At 36.1% G+C, this 12,775-nt stretch overlaps 1 protein-coding gene across 1 annotated transcript; it reads right to left on the bottom strand.

Moving 5' to 3' along the window:
* Positions 1-208: 208 nt before the first annotated feature.
* prtfdc1b (phosphoribosyl transferase domain containing 1b) lies at positions 209-12,538 on the bottom strand. The gene is made up of 9 exons (XM_022677787.2): positions 12,234-12,538; positions 9,578-9,684; positions 9,000-9,183; positions 5,850-5,915; positions 5,213-5,230; positions 3,677-3,759; positions 2,744-2,790; positions 2,562-2,638; positions 209-1,031 (listed from the first exon to the last, which is right to left on the bottom strand). Exons 1-9 carry the CDS (start codon positions 12,285-12,287, stop codon positions 984-986), a joined length of 684 nt encoding a protein of 227 aa, XP_022533508.1. The 5' UTR covers positions 12,288-12,538; the 3' UTR covers positions 209-983.
* Between the last annotated feature and the right edge of the window lie 237 nt (positions 12,539-12,775).

The following is a 12,775-nucleotide window of genomic DNA, read 5'->3' as shown; positions in this document are numbered from 1 at the left end:
TGATAGGGTCACCTTATTAATGCTCTTGTTGGTAAATGCAATGAAATCCTTACAGCAAAAAAGGAGAATAAAAATGCCTTTTATGGACAGTAGTGACATTTAATCTTTTTAACACTTTAAAGACATAATTAAAGTTTAAAGTTTAAAATCAGGATAAAATCTATTTAATACCCTTGATTACAGAAGAAAAAACAATAATGGGCAGGTGTCTTAATATTTTATTTATTTTAATGCTAAAACAAATGTATTGTTTAGTTTATTTAAATCATAAAAGGTTAAAAAAAAGTATTTACTGTCATACACTGCAGTTCAACCATGTTAATTCTGATATGCAACATAATAAAATAGCCATATCATAATTCTGTATCTTCTGTGAGTCCAGTATTAACGTAAGCCTCGGATGGATGTTCTAACTAGTTTAGGATGTTATCAGCTGTATCTTATAATGCATAAAAATGTGCTAAGAGCTCGTGTTAGGTTCTGTAACAGTTTTTCCCCCAAGCTATTAGACTGTTAAACTCCTAAAACATTGGTCAATTTAAGGAAACTCTGACTGAGTATTAGTTATTTACTTCTTTACACTCTACATATTCCTAACGGCACAAGTGACTTATTTATAGATATTTATGAGTCTATCATAGAAGTGTGTATATTTTCGAAGATGTACATTGTGTATCTATGTGATATATCTATACTTAATTCATGCTGCTAAATTTTCATATATTTTTGTATTTGTACTTGCTATATTTGTACATGCTATATTTATTATTTTTCTCTGTATTTTTGCGAGTCAATGCAATGAAATTTCGTTCTGCGTACAGGAATGTATTAAGAATGACAATAAATAAAGTCTAAGTCTAAGTAAGTCTAAGTCTTAGGAAGAGAAGGCTTTTCTAAACATCTGGATCCTCCAGGTTCCTCCTCCTGACGTTGTGTGGGATCTTCTCTACGGAGAACCTCCAGGGAGAACCCGCGGTTCCACTTCAAACCTTATACTTCTGCTTCCCGCTCTCACTGATCACACAGATGTGCTGAAGAAGAGAGAGAAGGAAAGAGAGAGAGAGAGAGATTATCATTCATTCTGTGGGAGCAAACATCTGGTTCCATGCGTCACACAGAACACTCCTAAAGGTTTAGGGAGTGTACACTCATCTCCAGCATAGTAGTTTAATTATTCGTAGAATTTACTTATTAATTATTGAAGAGTGGAAACTGAATATTTGTTGTAGAAACTGAATAATTCATTCAATAATTCAGAGATAATTAATAACTAATAGTGAATACTGAAAAATACATTGTCGTGACGAGGCAGATCTTAGACACACGCAGATACAATAAAACAGGTTTATTAAAAAAAAAAGGGACAGTAGAAGGTCAAAGTCAAAACATACCATAATCTAGTAACAGTCTGAGGGTCATACACAGGCAAGGAGTGTCACGTCTGGTGCTGTTAGCTCCTCTGTCCCTTCCACACCAAGCTCTAACGGAGGTTCTCAGGCCAACAACTACACTACCCAGAATGCACCACCCGCTGACATCACGCACTCACCTGATCATGTGACACCTCACCTGCTTCCTCCAGGAAGTCCCGAATACTGATTACTGGCACTATAAAGGTGCACGCCAGACAAACACCCACGCCGCGTATTGTAGGTTCTCCTCTTTACAAAGCGTTCTATATCTCTTGTCTCAGTTTATCTTGTGTATGACCTTGCCTTTGTTTTCTCGACACCGATTATTGCCTTTGCCTCTGATACTGGATTGCTTGTGTATTACCTGGACTGTGTTTTCACTACTGCCTCTTGGATTACCTCTGATATTGGATCTCTCGTGTATGAACTCTGGACTGTTTCTTGTTTCTGGTATGGTTTTGTCTTCATTGCTCTGTTTACTGGTGATCACCCATTTTTCTGTATCGACTACGATTACATCTGTTTATTGTTATAATAAACTTTATATACTTTTATCAGTATCTGCACGTGTCTGCAATTCTGTACAAACCATGACAAGGAGGTATCAGAGGGCGGGCAAGAATCAGGGTCGAAAAACAAAACAAGGTAATATACGAATTGGAAAGTGAGGGGTTCATATAGGCCAGTGAGCAGGTGCTCAGTATTCAGGTGATTGGCTTCCTGGAGTCAGTGTGTGGTGCATCCTGGGTATCGTATTCCGGTAGCTCACAGGTAGCTCACAGGTGTGGGAGAGATATTACTCATAGCTGTAATAGTAAGAGAGTAACAGTGTCTCTATCATTGATATTCTATAAGAAACAGCCCTATGTAACTTTGATGAAGCAGGTAGAATATTTCCCGTGAGAACTGCGTAATGCTGCGTAACCCGAGTCCAGGCTGAGTATAATCCTGTAATATTACTCTACAGCCTCAGTACAAATTTTTCTTATACTTCAGATGCCATTTCTGCGCTTTATGTTGCTTTAGTGCTGAATCAAATTGCAAATTAAATTTTTTCTACTGTAGAAGAAGCCCAGACTCAATACGCAATAATTCTGCTTTAAAATAAGACTTTATTTCACTGCAGAAAGAATTTAAACATGTACTTACGTTGAGATCTCTGAAGTATTCGTTGTAATCTAGAGCGTAACCGACCACAAACCGGTTTGGGATCTCAAAACCAACATCTATAGTTTAGATAGAGATGGATGCAAATAAATAATTAGGGAATATACATTTAATATTTTAATTATTAACTCAAAAAGGAAAAGTGGAAATGGAAAATGACTTACAGTCCGGCAGACAGCCCGAGCTGTTTGGGACCCTTTTCACCAGCAAACTGTGAAAAGCACGAAGAAGCACAATTTAAAACATGATAAAACATCATTATTAAAACATGAATAAAATATAAAAAAATTGAGTCATAATTTCTTTAGTAGAAAATACTTTATTGTACTGGAAACCAAAACTTAACATTTACCATTTGTTAAAATTAGTATGTTAGCAGGCGCCGCTAAGGTTAACTCCACTACCCTTAGTTCTCTCCCTGGTAACGTTAGCTAACTCGCGGCTAATGTTCGCTAGCTCTCCGCTAACCTTAGTTCTCTCCGCTCTCTCGCCGCTAATTTTAGCATGAGCTTTCCCACAGATATTAAAATGCACAGTCCAATAATTAATACCTACAGCAAATTTACAGTAAAGTTAACACAATTTTTACCTTAATTATGCATATTTTAACTTTTTAAGACTTTTTAACATTTTAAGACTTTTTAAGAGCGTGGCTACAAATATAACCACATAAAACAGTTAAATAAGTTCAGTTAAATGAGATAAGTAGAGACATGTAAAGTTGATCAAATTCTGCCAAATATAAAAGGATAGGTTGAGGTTTTGATGTGTTTTAGTGTTTATGATTTCAAAGTGAAACTAATGTCAGTTAGTCAGAAGCTTTATCCATTCTAGTGTTAAAGACAGTGAACAGCCGGTATACATGGATACTGCTGAACATGTTCCAGTCTGGTTGTATTCTACTGTGAGTAAATGGTGATAGGGGCACCCTTGAGGGGTTGTACTTTCCTGCATTGACCGTCACAGATTATAAACCCTTTCTCACACAGTTTTTTTGTTTTATTCAAATTAATAACCAGCTGTTGTCCAGAATGTTGAAAATTATAATACGATAAACCAGAAGAAATGTATGTTCTCTCATAAATACACACACACACCCTGCCACTCTGATCATGTTGGGTTTGAAGGCTCGGACATGGGTCAGGAGAGTCTTCATGGTTTTACCTGTGTCTACTATAGCCTGGAGAGAGAGAGAGAGAGAGAGAGTTCATAAAGATTTGTTTAACTTTACAGTACAGCACACACACTGCTGACACAGTGCATTCCTGTCCACTGGCCCCCTCCCCCTACGTGTATGAGTGTGTGTGTGTGTGTGTGTGTGTGTGTGTAACAGTCAGGGCAGCTGTCTGAGCACTGTCTGCTTTCTGCGTCATTAAACTACTTATGAATCTATTTTAATGCTACTGTATTTTTATAGCTGTCTGTGGTTTTAATTTCAGCTGGAAGTATTCAAAACCATAGTGGAGTACAGTAATATGTAGTAAAGAACAACAGAGTACAGCAGATTATAGTATAGAACAAGATCTATAAAAGTATAGCAAAAAAATATAGAGTAAAGCAGGACAAAAATAAGAGAGAACTTAAAAATGATGAGTTTCTTTGATTTTAGAAAATTAAAAACCTCTGGAATATAATCAAGAGGAAGATGGATGATCACAAACCATCAAACCACCAAACTGAACTGCTTGAATTTTTGCACCAGGAGTGTAAAAGGCATAAAGTTATCCAAAAGCAGTGTGTAAGACTGGTGGAGGAGAACATGATGCCAAGATGCATGAAAATAACTGTGATTAAAAACCAACCAGGATTATTCCACCAAATATGGATTTCTGAACTCTTATAACTTTATGAATATGAACTTGTTTTCTTTGCATTATTTTGTTATTTCAGCCATTTCTCATTTTCTGCCAATAAATGCTCTAAATGAGAATATTTTAATTTGGAATTTGGGAGAAATGTTGTCCGTAATTTATACTGTAGAATAAAACAAGAATGTTTATTTTACTCAAACATAAACCTAGAAAAGAAATAGCAAAATCAGAGAAACAGATTTACAAACTGAAGGGGTTCCTTTTTTTTTTTTTAAACTGTTTATAAATAAATAATGTAAATAAAACAAATTCACATCACAGTGTATACAGTAAAGTATATAGGCGTAAAGGAATACAATATAACAGCATATATTCAGTATATAAGTGGAGCAATCAAACATACATTGAATTTTGCATAACTTACACACATAATAAATAGAATAAATAATACATAAACTGATTCAAATATTGTACTGTATATACAGTATTAATAATAATGATTTAAGATCATAAAACTGAAAGGGTGGACTGTCAGAAACAGAAGAATTCAGTTAAATCTGAATATAACTGCAGTGTTTACTGAGATCCGCCGCCTGTGTTTACAGCCATGAGGAAATAATGATGTACGGCAGCCTGATTGGGTCAGAGAGGGCAGGATAATAGGCGCTGTAATGAGATGAGCTCTAGTGGACACTGAAACGTTCACTCGCTCAGGAAAAACAAGATAATTGGTCCTTTAAAACTGGAGTTTGTACGTTTTTAGACTGCATTCAGAAACACACCGAGCTGAAAGGACGAGCACAGTAAACGTCATGAGCTTACCTCCACAATCAGGACGTTCTTCAGACGACAAACGCAGAGAGAAAACAAGAGAGAGATTAATAACATGAAGCATCAGTGACCATTATATCCCATCCATTACAACACAGAGATTTCAGTATCAGAGATTTATTTCATACAGGAGATATGGGTCATCTTCATATTATATATTCATAGTATAGATATTTTCCTTTAAAACTATTAACTACTAAAAACTAATATTTAAATGGAAACACTAAAACTAAAACTGTAGAAAAACACGGTATCACTTTAAAATAAGCTGCTTATTTAAAAAAGTTTATATATATACTATGAGGGAGATCATTAATGGCTAATAATTAGGTTGTAAATACTTTATAAACCATTTATAAGCAGTTACATGTTACATGTTTTAGTTACACATAAAACATATTCTACTTTTTTTTTTTGTCAATCAGTCAGCATTAACATATCTAATAAAAAAATCTGTGTTTATTGCCCCACAGAGATAAGATAGCTTTGATTCCCCATCTGCCTTCTCACTCTCTGCTCTGATCACTGCTAACAGGTACTGTAGTTGTAATGTTACACTGTCTACCCTCAGGTAGTGACTGTTTGCAATGGATGAGAAATAAAAGAGCATTAATCATGTGATAATTACCTTTCCGCTCAGCACAGACAAACTCTCTGCTCCAATTATCTGGAGGTCCTGCGTCGACCGGTCATTCTAGTTAAAAAAACACACAAAATCTCAGATAACTCAGACAGGCTGTAAAGAAACAGTGACAGGACTCAGGGAGCCTTTTTATTAAATCATAATATAAATAATGTGAGAGTTTGGGTGCATATGAAGTGACAATTTGCAAAAAAAGTACTTTTAAAACGTGCATTTTAGTGCGGATCCGTCACACTCTCTTTAAACTAACCAGCTCTTTTCAGCTCCAATTCTGTGTTTCTTTTTCCTGCTTTTATGATGCATGAATGAGCAAATAAAGACTAAGAGACTATTTAAAAATGTTGAGTTTCTTTGATTTTATCAAATTGAACTTATGGAATATAATCAAGGGGAAGATGGATGATCACAAACCATCAAACCAACAAACTGAACTGCTTGAACTTTTGCACCAGGAGTGAAGCAGCATGAAGTTATCCAAAAGCAGTGTGTAAGACTGGTGGAGGAGGAGAACATGATGCCAAGATGCATGAAAAAAAACTGTGAATAAAAAACAACCAGGATTATTCCACCAAATATTAATTGATTTCTGAACTTTTAAAGCTTTATGGATATGAACATTATATGAAATCTGAAAGCTCTGCATCTTTTTTCTCATTTTCCGCAAATAAATGCTCTAAATTACAATATTGTTATTTGGAATTGGGAGAAATGTTGATATTTTTATTAAGTTATCTACTCTTTTACTCCAGTATAACCCCAATCACACCTCATAAAACATAAAACACAAAGGTTTATCTCAAAGTCAACAAGCTAAAGGTTGTTTGAACTTAACATTATAATTTTTCTTTTCCTTTTTTTCGCTATAAAATTACAGGAACTATCCCTCCATTTGCCACAGCTGCAGGATGATAATCTGTGCTGTACCGCCCTCTACTGCTTCCTCCCGGCTCTGCAGTGGAGAATCTGATACCAGATCAGCTCTGGTCCTCCTCGTCTCTGTGATAACGCAGGACTGGTCTCAGATCAGGCCGAGCGTGATCTGACTTCAAAGTGAAGCGTTTTTTTTCTGCCAGGATCAGCATGAGACGCTGGGCATGAAATCAGAGCGAGACGGAGATATAAAGAGGCTGATGGGGACGGTCTCTTCACTTCTCCGATGTTCTATCTATCTTTCTCTCCGTCCTACTTTAACTCAACACGCCTCTATACCTGATTTAATGTAAAGAAACTGGAAATGGAGATGAAATGGAATGTGAATCTGATTGGGCCTGTGGGGAGATTGGGCCTATGCGCTATATTTGCACATTTATATTCTTACTATATTTGAATTGCCGATGCAGTGCAGCGATCGCTCTGAGGCATACAGCATAAAACCTCAAATCTGCATTAGTAGAGGCAAGCAAATCTAGTCTTGGGAGTTTTTAAGGAAAGAAAATCAGACCTGATAAAAGTACACTGAAAAAAATGATGAGTAAAATTTCCTCAAAAAAAGTTTCGCAACTTTCTGCATTTACAAGTAAATTTAATTTCAGAAAAATTTAAGTAACTTCAACTCGGTTTCAAGACTTAAATGTTACATAGAATAAATAAGTGAACTGAACTTCAGTCAATCCTTTCTTTTAGTAAACTTTACTTCATTTTGGCATACAATATTACGTTTATTTATACAATTACTTAATTGATAAAACATTACCGTAGCAGTGATAAAACAAACTGAAGCAATTTTTGAAGAGTCTGTTCTTAAGTTAGCAAAGCGAATTACCTCTGATTCCGACCATGTACTTTTCCCAGAGTATCAGCTTCTCCCCTCGGGGAGGAGATTCAGAGTGCCAAGGGGTAGACTAATAAGGTACAGAAATTCATTTGTACCTGCATCGATCAAACTTCTTAATGCTAACAGATAAGGATGTGGATGGATATCTTACATTTTTTTTATATTCATTTTAGTATTTTTTACTGGCTTTTATGTTCATGTTCATTGTATTGTGTCTTATATTGTATTGTGTTTGTTGAAAGGCTTGTGTGATTGTATTGTATTGCCAATACAGCTGGATGCAATCTTGGGTAGCCCAAGAAAAATTTCCCCTGTGGGGGACAATAAAGTAAAGTCTAAGTCTAAGTCTAAGTCTACTCAAATAATTTATGATAAATAATATATTATAATTCTTGAAAGGTAAATATTTTTAGTTAAAACACACATATTACACTGTCTCAACACATGAATGGCATGTAATACATTATTTTTAGTAAACTAAAGTATACTAGTATTTAGTATACTGAGAAGAATATATTACGTCATCCATGTGTTGAGACAGTGAGACTTGGTCAGTTTAGGTAATTAGGTAATATTGTATGCAGAATTTAAGTAAAGTTTACTAAAAGAAAGGATTGACTGAAGTTCAGTTCACTTATTTACTCTGTGTAACTCTATTTAAGTCTTGAAACCGAGTTGAAGTTACTTAAATTTACTTTTTAAAAAAAAAGCAAACGCAGAAAGTTGCGAAACTTTTTTAAAGTAAATTTTACTCATCCTTTTTTTCAGTTTAGGTTGATCCCGCTTGACAGATGGTATCTGTTTGCAATAGAGTCCCAGGTATTTATTGAACACAACATGTTAAAATTCACAGTGAGGGAAAAAAAATTGTGAACCCCTAGGCTAATGACTTTTCTAAGAGCCAATTGGAGCCAGGAGTCAGCCAACCTCGAGTCCTATCAATGTGATGAGACTGGATGTGTTGATTAAAGCTGCTCTGCCCTATAAACAAAACACACACCAGTTTTGAGTTTGCTAGTTCTTAAGAAGCATTGCTTGATGTGAATCATGCCTTGCACAAAAGATTAAGCTCTCAGAAGATCTACGTTTAAGAAATGTTGACCTGAAGCATGAAGCTGGAAAGGGTTACAAAAGTATCTCTAAAAGCCTTGATGTTCATGTGTCCACGGTAAGACAGACGCTCTACAAATGGAGAAAGTTCAGCATTGTTGCTACTCTTCCTAGGCGTGGTAAAGTCCTGTAAAGATGACTGCAAGAGCACAGCGCAGAATGATCAATGAGGTGAGGAAGAATCCTCTGAGGAAGAGTGTCAGCTGATGACTGAATACAGAAATCTCTGGCACATGGACGACTCTATTTACCAAGTAGCTCTTCAGGCGTATGAAGTCCACCCGCATGAGGAGAGACTTGCTGGAGTTGCAGCTCAGGACTTTGATGCGCTCCACAAGGTCAGAGCAGAACTGATAACCTCCCTTCAGCACACACAGGACCACGATGTCTCGGTCTCCAAGGTCATCCATGATGTTCCTGGCCAGCCTCTCCGTCCTGCAAAAACAACACAGCACAATCCAAATCTCAGAGGACCTGAAACCTCAGCCTTATAAAAACCGCAGGGAGTTCCACAAGGCAATATGCTGGGTCTTATTTCACTCTCAGTGTGAGTAGCTACATAGACTAAAAATCCTTTTACAGGAATGAATTTATTGGAGGCTTAAAATTAGATGTTTTTTTGCTTGTATGTTCTGTCTGCCCCAAGACAAACTTAAAAAACAGTTAAATAGAGTCTCTGTAAAATACTCTCTGTCTTATGTTCGCTTTCAAAACTTGACTTTTTGTCCATAAAAATCAGACTCAATCTAAAATCTTAGATGTGCTAGAGAATTAAAACACTACAAACTTTGGGTTTCCCAAGGATTGAGAACAACAGAGCAAACGTTACCTGTCCATGATGACGCCATGTGGAATATAGACACAGTCCAGATCCCCAGAGTAATGCTCGGGAAAAGTAAAAAGGTCCAGGGGATATCCCGGCCAGTTGTCAGGGATCTGTTAAGAAAAGGACGTAAATAATTGATATTTTTTATGATTTTCCTCTGTAAATCATTGGTTGTTCAGATCAGCAAGTTTAGTTAAATATGTCATATAGCAAATGAACACAGTGATATTTAAGTTGTTGTTTGTTGAAGTATCCAGCTCTGGCACAACTTCAACTTTCCCACTGATTCTTGACCATTTAAAAAAACAGCTCATACCACCTTAAGCTGTGTTTTGGAACCTGGAAACTGGTGATTAACTGGTAAGACCATCTAAAACCAGCTTGTATCTGGTACCCAGATTTAAACATAGGTGTTAACCAGGCTTTCACTAATATTAATAAACTAATAACATAATATATATATGCGCAAAAAAGTGGTTCAATTAGGATAATTCACTCGTTTTTCATTAAAAAAATACATAACTTTTTTAACATATAAAACACAATAGTTTTACATAACAATCAAACATAACATTGCAATTTTGTTTTAGTTTTAGTCTTTGCAGGGGGTGGTTGCAAACAATGTGAGGTTAATCATTTATCATGTTATATGTTGATCTCACTAAATAAAGCAAGCAGCTTTAGCTTTATTTTTAAAAATATATATATTTTTGACTATTATTTACTACAGGGGTGTCAAACTCATTTTGGCCGAGGGCCACATTGGCATATTGGCTGTCCTCTGAGGGCCAGATGTAACTTATAAATGTAATAAAATGTAACCAAATGTAATATGTAAATGAATGTAATTACTCCTTAATGTTAAATAACTCTCAATATATTATTTATTCAATCAAATATTACAGTTGCATGGAAAAAATGTTTGCTTGTTGCTCTATTAACATAAATCCTTTTAATTTGTCATGTCATGAAATCCAAAAACTCCATCAATCAAGAACCAAAATATTCAAGTGAATAGAAATGACATCAAGTTATATTAACTTTGAAATTATTAACTGAAATAAGGCTTAATAAATATAAAATCAAAAATTGTGAGCTGTTAAGAACATAGCATTTCCTCAGATTTAGCAGTTCCTCATCCAACCACTAGTGGGAGCTGCAGCAGCAGCACCACAAGTCCGCAGTCTTTACTGAGTCAGAGCTACAGCCCAGCCACGGGCTACAGGGCTCAGCTCAGCCAGTCTGGAGCGTTTTTAAAATTTTTAAGTTCTTCTGTGTATGAAATAAAGATTTTTGTAACCGAATAATACAGCTCTCTACAGTTCATCTTTCAGCCCAATCAGCTAACAGCAGCCGTTTAGAGCATGAGTCACTGCTGGGATTACATTATAAACAGGTCAGTTATCGCGCTGCTAACCTCAGGATGTTTATAACTACGGAGTTTAGTGGACACACCACGGCTGCAAGGTTAGACTGTTGAAGGCTACTGAAGACTATTAAAGGCTATTGGAGGTTATTGAAAGGGTTATTGAGGGCAGAAATCAGTAAAGGCTGGTTAGATAAGTGATTCACGTCCTCGTACTTTGCTGCGGTGAAACTGCGACTAGCGCTGTCACAGTGATGTTTATTAACGTCATTAAAACAGATTTTGTCAGCTATTGTCTTATAAATATTTACACAGAACTTATATCTCTCCTAAAAAGCGTTTATTTTGGTCAGTAACACTCTTCGTAACACAAAAGGCATACCGGTCTTTCGCCTTGAAGCACAGCCGTCCGTCTGCATCAACTTCTCTTTTTCTGGACATTATGGGATAAACATTTATATGTCTCAATTCCACCCGCGAAGTTACACCTTCCCTCCGGCAGGGTTTCCACATCAATGACTACACTGCCGTGTAGTGGCAGTAAGCCGTAACTTTGCGGGTAATACAATCGACAAGCATTGTGGGAAATGTATTTTTTTGGTCAAAGAACGCTTCTGACTTATTTATTATAGACACTAAGATCTTACAAGCTCTCGCGGGCCACATAAAAAGACGTGGCGGGCCACATTTGGCCCGCGGGCCTTGTGTTTGACACATGTGATTTACTAGATCTTCAAACTTTAAATGGGGTCGATTTGTCCCAGAACACAATAGGAGGGTTAGGAAGCAAACTAAATAAAATATACCAGAAAGTTAAGATGTGGTTAAGAATAGGTACAATAGGTACTGGTACTTTAGGTTATATATTTATATATATATATATATATATATTATATATATATATATATATATATATTTATATATATATATATATATATATATATATATATATATATATATATATATATATATATATATATATATTTTTTTTTTTTTATAAAGATTGCATAACTTCTCCTTTAACAAACTGTCTGTTAGATTCTGCACTTCTAGAGCTTTATTTTTTTTATATGCTACAGTTTTAGAATGACTTGATGTTTATGGTATAAAACGCGTTAAAATATCCTGTTAGCAGTAACTTTGTACCAAATCCACAACAATTCAAAGCTTTTTTCGGCTTCATTTGCATATTGCTTAGCAACAGCACCGAACTGCAGCTGCGTCTCATACTGAAGTCTGTTAGTTATTCGGGTTTCTGGTACAAATTTCAGATAAATATCAACAAAACTTTACCACGACGCCTCTCTCCGCGCTGTCCGGGAGTTTATTTACCGCCGTGGCGGCCATGCTGCCTCTCCTCTCTCATTTACCCCCGGACCCCCCTCTACATCAGGGCGTAACGACTCAGGAATCGTTTGTATTTGACTCCTGTGAACGAATCGACTCCTGTGAGTAGAGGCGGTTGCTGCGTCCAGAAATCTCCTACTGCTACTATTGCTACTCCTTTCTTCTTCCTCCTCTCTTCTCTTCCAGGAGAGAAGAGGATGAGAAGGAGGAGTGGAGAGAAGGAGCTGTATTAATTAGGAAAAAGGTACAGCTGATTCCTTTTAATAGAATGTTGACTACTGATAAACTGAGCCAATCACAACGCTCGCTTTCAGCTTCCTTAAAACTGCCCAGCCAATCACAACTGCTGCAAACAGCCCGCAAATATATTATCATCCTGTTTTATGTGGATGTTTAAACTCCTGTTAACTGCAGAGAAAATACTAAAATAAAAGTTGAAGTCTTGTGGTATTTATTTTATTTATTTTCATTTTATTTTATATTTTATA

This window comes from Astyanax mexicanus, chromosome 8 (genome assembly GCF_023375975.1).
Source record: "Astyanax mexicanus isolate ESR-SI-001 chromosome 8, AstMex3_surface, whole genome shotgun sequence".
Classification (NCBI taxonomy): Eukaryota; Metazoa; Chordata; class Actinopteri; order Characiformes; family Acestrorhamphidae; genus Astyanax; species Astyanax mexicanus.
The sequence above is the reverse complement of the archived record's forward strand: the minus strand, read 5'-3'. Positions and strand labels throughout refer to the sequence as shown.

Coding starts and splice junctions, on each gene's coding strand:
- prtfdc1b (XM_022677787.2), bottom strand. CDS start 12,287: ATGGCCGCCACGGCGGTAAATAAACTCCCGGACAGCGCGGAGAGAGGC. Junction 9,685..12,233: donor GCGCGGAGAGAGGCGTCGTG/GTAAAGTTTTGT, acceptor TTTTCTTAACAG/ATCCCTGACAACTGGCCGGG. Junction 2,639..2,743: donor CTCGGGCTGTCTGCCGGACT/GTAAGTCATTTT, acceptor TCTAAACTATAG/ATGTTGGTTTTGAGATCCCA.